The sequence below is a fragment of the Camelus ferus genome, chromosome 26 (genome assembly GCF_009834535.1).
Source record: "Camelus ferus isolate YT-003-E chromosome 26, BCGSAC_Cfer_1.0, whole genome shotgun sequence".
NCBI lineage: Eukaryota > Metazoa > Chordata > Mammalia > Artiodactyla > Camelidae > Camelus > Camelus ferus.
Genome location: NC_045721.1, coordinates 17,010,850 through 17,020,037, shown reverse-complemented (window position 1 = coordinate 17,020,037; position 9,188 = coordinate 17,010,850). Strand labels below are relative to the sequence as shown.

Below are 9,188 nucleotides of genomic sequence, written 5' to 3'. Positions count from 1 at the left end.
CCCTCGGGGTCTCGCACGCAGCACTAGGGTACGGAAGGGACTGCTCCCTGCAGACGGTGGCCAACCGGGCGTCAGGGAGGGTCTAGCCGAATTGTCGCGGGGCCCAGAGCCCAGAAGCGTTGCTCCGCGTAGAGAGAGCACCAGAGGCCCCTGGGGTGCGCGGTGTGCGGGGACCCCACGACCCCCGCCCCCGCCCAGGTCTCCTTGTCCAGATCCCTGCAGGCAGCGGTGGATGGAGCCCCGCAGCCCGGTTCCCCCTGGGCTTGAGGTTCGTGCAGCAGCCAGGACAGCACTTGGAAGGCCAGGACATGAAGGTCGCTGTGTTGGACCTTGGGTCTCTCTTTGCCAAAATTTTCAAGTCCTCGACGGCGCCCCCGACGGTTCCCTCGCCGGTCGCCTCCCCCAGCCACTCGCGAGGCGCTGCCACCGCAGGGCCGGCGGGTTCCAGCGCAGACACCTCGCTGAGCACGGCCCCGACCTTGACCCTCTTCCCGGCCCCGGCGCCCGACTCGCTCTCCGCCTCACCGGGGGCGCCGCTCCAGCCTCTGCTCACCGCCTCCTACCCCCGGGTCTCGGTCGCCAGCCGCGCGGCAGAAGCACTAGGGAGCCCCCTCTCGCGGCCCAGTAGCCCGAGAGCAGCCAAAGTCCAGTCCTCACCCCAGCCGCAGCCGCAGCCCCAGCCCTTGGCTGTGCCCCCGGCCCCCTCCAGCGGCGGCTGCAGCGCCGCGGGCTCCCCCGCACATCTGGTGGCCGTGGCGCGGCCGCCCCCGGGCCCCGGCGGGGTCTGGGCGGCGCTGCCTTCCATCGGGGGCCCCACGGGCGGCAGCAGTTTGACCGCGAGCCCACGGAACCCTCGCCCGCCTGGCCCCGGGGACAGAGAGCCCAGCGCTTGGGTGCCCCCCGGGCCTGGCCCCAAGACCCTGTTCTTCACCCTTCCGGGCATCGGCGAGGAATGGGCCTCGGACAGCAGCTCGGAGGACGGCGGGGAAGCGTGAGTAGCAGGCAGCACGGGGCCAGGCAGGTCCTTCCTCGGTTGGGATCCCTACCCCTCCGCCTGCCACCCCCGACCCCGGCCTGGCCAGGGGTCTTTTATAAAACTGCACTATTTGCAATAACTTCACTAACTCCCCTGAGCACCTTCCTTGCTCTTTTCCTAGGTCCTTTGTTTCTTGACTTTCTGTTCTTTTCAAACGTAGGCTTTGATACGCATTTGCTCAATTTTCTTGGAGATAATCCTCTGCTGTGTGCCCGCGGGGCGGGAGGGGCGAGGAAGCAGGCCTTGCAGGGAAGGAGGACAAAACTTTGTTTCTTTTCTAGCTGAAGGCTTGGCTCTTAGATCATTTGATAGTCTGGGTTTCTTAAGGACTTTGAAAGGAGCCTTCCAGTCCCTTTCTCGGATGCAGGCCTTGCAAGATGTGTAGGGTAACCTGATACCTACGGTGGCAGCTACAATTCTGAGAAACCATGAGGCACCGTGTCTCCATTCCTTTCCAGGATCAGCCCCAATTCTTATCCTAAGTGGGATTTTTTTTTTTTTTTTCTGGGAGACATCCAGTTAATTTACATATGACACAAAAGGCATTTGTAGTACTCAGGACACCTCTGATCATATACCCTAGAGCTCCTGAGTTCTTGCCACTAGGCCCTGAGGTCCTCCAGCAGCTCTGACTGACATCATGGGAACCGCCTCACTGGGACATGGGGGACACTTCCCTCAACACACACACTATCCTTTCACCACCAAGAGCGGTGATGAAAACACTCCTCTTGTAAGAGGAGGCTAAACGGGAGGAGCACAAGCAAAGAGGCACAGACCTACATGTCATATGAGGATTTCCATTTGTTAGGAGCATCCTATTTGTGAAGCAGCATTAAGAGAAAACTGGGGAGAACCTTGGATACCAGACTCTGTTTAGTAAACACTGGGAAAGCCACTGAGTGTTTTTAGGTAGAGGAGTGGCATGAACTGCACTGAGCGTTAACAGGATTAAACTAATGCAAAGGAGAGAGTAAACACAGATAGAAGGCACGCTCTAGCTAAAATCCATCTATGTGCGAGGTACAGGAACCTAGGAACAAAGATGATACAAATAAAGATGTTGAAATGAGTAATATCACAAGACCTGGCAACGCATTGGTGAGGCTGAAAGAAGCAAGAGGGAGAGTTGAAGATAATTTCATGTGTCCGCCAGGAGAATGTCATTGACACAGTGGGGAACACAGAAGTGGGTCTATCAGGTAGGTGAGGGGTTCACTTTGGGATTCAGTGAGTTAAGGTCTTAGGTAAACATCTGAAGAAGGCTGTCAGGCAGAGAGCTGGACATGCATGAGTGGAACTTGGGAGAGAAAACAGGACTGGAAAAACAAATGGGGCAGCTTTCCATGTAGAGTTGATGGTGAAGACACAGCAGTTACAAATTATTTCACACATTACAGTATGACCTACTTTGCAAGATGCATAGTGTTCTTTGTCCTTGTTGCTAGGTAATTTAAGATCTCCTGAAATAAGAGGGATCTTCTCTCTGTGCTAGACCAGAGCTTCTCAACATGCGTTAACTATTAGCAGTTACCTGTCACCAATCCATAAGTACAGAAAGTAAGAGTAAGTGTTCAGAAAAGTTTATAGCAATTGACAGAGTAACTTTATGTCTGTTGATTGATAGCAAAACTTTTAGATTTCACTTTCGTGCATTTTTCCCATTTTATTTTCTAGTAATTTATTTTTATTGTACTTCAAAAATTATATATCCACAATGAATTGAAAAAAAAACTTTTTAAATGATCAAACGACACAAAAGTTTGAGAAGCACTGAAGCAGACATTACTTAGATGCCTTTGGACCACAATGAGCAACACATTTCAGGACACCAAGAGAGAAAATAAAAATCCAAATGATCACACTACCATTTTACTCTTTCTAAAATACAAGGCTAAGCAGTATTTGAATAGTAGCCTCTGATTAAAGATGAGAGTCTCTGAATTGTTCACACAATCTAGAGGTGACATTACACTCCATTCACAGTGTCTTTGGGAGCCACGGCTGTGGCGATGTAACCTGGGGCCAAGATCCGCTGCTCAAAAGGAGGGGCTTTCTCATACCTATTACTGCCTTTTTTTTGGAACTTGCACGCCAACAGCTACATCGCATCAGAGCTCTCATAATCCACTACAACCCTTGACGGCAATTTCTCTCATAAAGCATAACTTGCAAACGTAGGTCATTTCCAAACAAAAAGGAACTGTTGACAGGAAATTTACGGCCATGACCCACTCTCTTGTGGCCAGTCCGTAGTCTCTTTGGAAGAGTCCCTTACTTATGACTAATGGGTGATCGTAGTGTATTTATCCCTTCTGAATCATGTCATGATGAGGGCAGTGAGCCTGCTGCTCCATCAGGATATTTTCCCGTATTTTAGGTCTATTTTTCATTTGAAGCTCACATTCTGCCACTGGTAGAAATGAAAACCCCATTGTCTGGGATGGCTCTCATCTTTGTCTTGGACTTGAGCCTCATTCTGGGGGGCTTACATGGGACCAGGACATTCTGTGGCGGGGAACGTGTTCTTTGAGAACCTCTGTTCTTGCTGAATCCACTGAAATATCCACAGTCTTGTCTGGTCCTTCTTTATAACCCAGGTCTTACCCCCTTACCCACAAAGGCCCTTCAAGTTAGGGGTCTCCCTCCCTGACTCCGGTGGTCCTAATGGGAGCCCTGGGATCAGCCTGCTGCTCTTATACCAACATTCTAGGTCACAGGACTTCCAGGATGGCGCCAACCCACCACACAGCCTGTCTTTTCTCTGGGATTCAACCACCTTCCCTGAGTTCTCCTGAAGGATCAGGGCATTCTGATCCCTTACCTCACAAACCTGTCTTAGGTCAGCCTCCACTTCTCAAGAAAAGGTCTTGGTTTTACTTACTAGTTTCAATATTTTTAGTATGTGTTTCATGGGTTGATGTGAACATTGCTCAAATATGTTTTATTCTACAAAGCTGAGGTTCTTAGCATTTGAAATAACAACTAGTGTTTCCATGTCTACCGGGTACCAGATGCTGTGTGCACGTTATAGTCATTAGCATGAATCCCCAAAACAAACATACAGGGTAGGAATTTTATTTCTTTTTACATATGAAGAAACTGAGGCTCAGAAAGAATAAGAAATGGTTTAATCCCACGTTGTTAACATGTGGGAAAATGTAAGATTCAAATCCAGGGGATCCATTTTTATCATCCACATATATGTGTAGCCAACTGTTTTTAATGAATTAAAATGGTAATAAGGATCTACTTCTAAGGTAATTGGTAGTATTTTTTTTTTCCTGGAACAAACTGGCTCTAAGAAATTATACTCTTTCCAATGAAAATAGGTTTGAAAAATAAAAATCATGTTAATAATTAATCTAAAAGTATCTTCCTGAAGCTATTCCTATTAATACTGATAAAGAGGCCAAAATTAAAGCTTACGTTTGTCCATTTTGAAGGACAGATAACAAATGGCTTTTATTGTAAATTCATGACTTCTTTAAAACATGAAGTTTGTCATCTCTCTTCTAGTTTATTATATATGTGTTTCTTATCAATTATCTTGTGTATATTTAATAGTAAATCAAATATTTTATTCGTACAAGTAAGGCAGATAATTACCCAGCATTGTCTTACTAGAAAAAAAAAATAGAGAATAAGCGATTGGATATGGCCCTTGCTAGGGAAAAGGGTATACCTACACATGAGCATTTTCTTAATTAGATGTCGCACTTAAGGGTTTTAGAAGTCTTATGATTAAATATTGACAACTGTAATCTTTGCCAGGCACTTGCATTCGTGTTTATCTAATGAGTATGTTTCTTTCACATAACCTTTAACATTTTGGATCTTTCTTGCTTGTTAATTTCTAACAGAAATGGTATAATTTTGACAATCTAAAAAAATCTATGAGATATTGGTTATTTTTTTAAAGATTCATTAAAGTGGCAATTTTAAAATTAATCAGTGATTTCAATTCCTTACAATGAAATTTCTTTTAATAGAGCATATCAAAATTACATTGAAAAAAATGGTGGGACTCTATGCTAGATGTCAAAGAAGTACTGACGACAGTGACTGAATTCTGACTATGCAAACGTTGATTGTGCCAGTCCTTCCGGGCTGCCTCACACATGCGCACCACCTGGTTTGGGGCTGAAAAAAATGAACCTTGTCTGTCATTCTATATCCAGCCATTGTCCTTCTGTCCGTCTTTTCCTCCTATGACTTCATTGAAGTTCTACTTCTGATCCTTTTGTTTTTGGTTTGACCTTGGGGTGGAGTTTAACCTTGGACTTGATGAGTAAAGTTGGTTCTTGATTTAACCCTCGAAGTCCCCGAGGAGGTAGTTTTTGCCTTTGTTTCAGCCAAGACTTTAGCTGTGCTTAATGGAAACATGTCTTGTTGGGTTCCAGACCTCATGATTTTTGTGAATTCAAAGTTGATGTGAAATTCATCTTAGATGGGAATGTTTATTTTTTAATGTACCTAAGTTCTTCATTTGCACTTTGAGTTTAGCATTGTGTGTGTGTGTGTGTGTGTGTACGTGTGTTTACTCCGAATACGCTTCTAAGCCACACACGTGTTCCCACTGGAAACTTCTGTTTTCGCCTCACGCTGACCATGAAGCAGCATGCAGCGCTGTTCTCACCATTAAGTGTTAGTGAATTATTCTTGCATTAAGGAATTAGGGGGAAATGTTTATGTCACTGAAGATTCCCTTGGGAGATGAATGGTGATTTATATCACACACTGTGTGATAGTCCAATACAAAAATTCTCTCCATTCTACTTCCCACAATGGCAAACTGGATTGTTTCCAAAAAACCACCACCTGAGTGCAACTAGAAAAGCCGGACAGTAAATTACAACACACACACACACACACACACACACACACACACACACACTCAAGAGTTATGGTAAACTGGAAATAGACCAGCCTCCCAGGGCTTGAAATGCAGATTTAAGTCTTCTTAATTTTGATTGGATTAAGATGATGTGGGATTGCTAGAGCCCCCAGCCCTGTCTGCTATAAGAACCAAATTTATCCCCTGCTGTATTTAAGACGTAAGCTATAACTATATATTATTCATCAAAGGCATAGTTTAAATACGAGTGCAGAAATGTTGAATATAAACGTGTAGATGAAGTGTTTGTACATGCAACTCCTAATGAAAACTGGGGTAGCTTTAATAATATCTTGTTTTAAAGACCACATGGACTTTAAAACAAGAAGAATTAGTGGAAGTAACAAGGGCCATTTTATAAAGATGAAAGGGTCAGTTTATTAGAAGATATGAAAATTACAAATTTGTAGGCACCAATAAAATCGTTATCAAAATATATAAAGATAGATCTATTTTTGACAGAGCTGTAGCACCTAACATCTGCTGCTAAGGTTTCCACTCTAGTGGAAAAGTGTTTCATGCTTTCTGTCTGATTGCGGCAGCCAGATTCAATGAGGGAATACAGGAATTATCATACATGGTGGGAGAAAATTTACCACTCAGAAGTAACCTTGTAAACAGTGAAGAGCTTATTCTACTCCAGAAAAGCAATCTAAACTTTGAGTTTACAAAAACAATGATCTATTGATGTCTACAGCAACAACGGACAGAACTAAGAGAAGAAATAAGCAAATCCAAAATGGTAGTAAAAATTTTTAACATACCTTTTGCAACAATTGATAGCAGATACATAGAAAAAAAATTGAACAACACAATAATTACTCTAAAGGATATGAAATTTATTATAAAGCTATTATATATATATAGTCTTTTCAATAATGGTGCAGAATCAATTGTATAGCCTTAAGGAAATGAAAGAAACTGGATCACCTATGTCATACTTCATGCAAAAAAATTTCAAGTGAATTGTAGATCTAAATATGAAAGTAAACCAGTGAAGCTTCTAAATATAAGAAAATATAGGAGATGATCTTCTTGTCTTAGGGGTAAGCAAAGATCACTTAAGTAGGACCCAAAAAATGCTCACCAGAAAGAAAAGATTGTTAAATTCCACTATGTTAAAATCAAAAACTTCACTTAATCAAAAAAGACCATTTACTGGAAGGTTTTTAACTACCCCAAGACAGCTTTTGATTGGTGTTAGCATGGTGTATCTTTCTTCATCAATTTACTGTAAACCTATATGTGTCTTTCTATTTAAAGAGTTTTTCTTGTAGACAACATAGAGATGGGTCTTCTGTTTTGATCCACTCTGACAATCTCTGTCTTTTAACTGGTGCCTTCAGACCACTGGCATTCAAAGTGATTATTGATATAGATGGATTAATAGCTACCATGTTTATTACTGTTTTGCATGTGTTGATGGATGTGGGGATTACAATTAATTTTAACAAGTACATGAAACCACAAATATGAAACTCACGAATGATGATGATTAACTGTATTTTTAATAGTTCAATTACATAAAGTGAAACTTATAATAGTGGCCTAGAAATGACTGCAAAGTCTTCATTTTCTGCTCTGCTTATTAAAAGAAGTCAAATCAAACATTAGAAAACACTTTCTTGGAAAATTTTACTATATTGATGGGGCCATTTGGGACCTTGAGCTCTTCATAGACTGGATTTAGGTAGTTGTTTTCCCTTCAAAATCCTGATTTTTTTATAAAAAAAAATATTTATAAAACACTTTTTGATAGCTTGTTATTTCTTTCAGTTTCTACTGACAAAAGTATTATAAAGTCAATGCTTAAAAGTAAGAAAAAGTGCTGGATGTAAAAGAAGCTTTTTGAACCCATTCGTCCAATATATTAGTTTAAAGCACAAAATTTCTGTTTTTCTGGTTCAAAATAGTATAGTATTGGCCATTTCATATGATCTTGCATAAAAAATTATTGTCTTTGAGAGATTTCAGCACATTTAGAAATTGTTGGGCTTCTGAAAAACCAACTTAGGTATTTTATTTTGAGTTGCATACTAATGCTGTATCTTTCTGTAATTTTACATAAGCTGTTGACCCCATAGATGACTTAGGACTGTCTACGATTTTTATACTTTTCACGTGAAAAGTCTAATAATTATTCTTCCTGCTATCTCTTTTCCAGATACAGCACTTCTCTACATTTTAAAACTTTTAAATATTCTTTGCTAAATATGAGTGAGCTTTGGTTTCTCCATATCACCTGCAGGGGAATTTGGAGGAGTGTGAGTTATGCAGAGAAGATTGAAGTATGGTGTTGAATAAGCTTTCTCACCAACTGCTTGAGTTAGAATGTTGGCTGTGCCCTGCCATCAACTTCTCTGTGACTCAGTTTACGAATATGCAGAATGGTCCTAACCATATTCCCCCTTCAGAAAATGACTGTGAAGCTTAAATGCACTAACATACATCAGGTGCTTAAACAGGGACTGGGGATGTGGTTAAGTATTCAAGCAGTGCTTGGCGAATATTGTTATAGAACATAGTTTGTGTGTAAAAGTATTCATAGAGTATCTTTAAAAGAACGTCAACAGAAATCTGCAAATTAGATCTGAGATGAACCCCAGAAAGGGTAAACTTTTAAAGTCAGGCTGGACATGTCTGGATAGCATTGTTTACCCTTGGTAATTTACTTAATGTTTCTCATCCTTGGGTTTCTTTCCTGTACAAAGAAGTTGTTGTGAGTTTGGAAGCAAGGTACGTAGGTCCCTGACCTTAATTGCCTGCCAGAGTGAAAGCACTCCCTCCATGGAGGGTGTTATCATCTTGACACTTTCTGTTGGTTGTGCAGGCTAGGTATTATTTACTGAAATCGTAATTTCTGATCTAAACAGGGTTCTACGTCTGTACTAGAATGAAAATTCACTAAATTCTAATCCTTGCAAAAACATAATGGGATTAAAATCCAGCTGGTCATGGTTTTCAAAGTGGTAAAGCGTGACATCTAGTGGCTTTCCAGCAGTATTGCATGCAAACATTTCAATCCCCAAATGAGTCATTTGTGGTTGTACTTTATTTTGCATTGATTGTTCTTAGAAAAACTTCATATAAGGCAAATTTATGTTATTATTTAATAGCAGATATTATCAGATAATATCACACATTATACTATGTTATATAATTTCTTAAAATCCGTTAAGAAAAATGTCCTTATAAATTTCATCACCTAGGTAAAAACTTTTTTTAATTTTTATGTTGAAATATATTAATTCTATA

General features: G+C 41.5%; 1 protein-coding gene across 3 annotated transcripts in view; it reads left to right on the top strand.

Annotated features, from left to right (window-relative positions):
• Window positions 1-42: 42 nt before the first annotated feature.
• The window catches only part of FAM149A (family with sequence similarity 149 member A), a 30,079-nt gene continuing 20,933 nt past the window's right edge, over window positions 43-9,188 (top strand). For all 3 annotated transcript variants that reach the window (XR_004315466.1, XM_032468771.1, XM_032468772.1), the window contains exon 1: window positions 43-991. Coding sequence is in view for 2 of the 3 variants with exons in the window: in XM_032468771.1 (XP_032324662.1) it covers window positions 309-991 (683 nt within the window). In the remaining variant the exon portion in view is untranslated. The remainder of the gene's footprint in view (window positions 992-9,188) is intronic.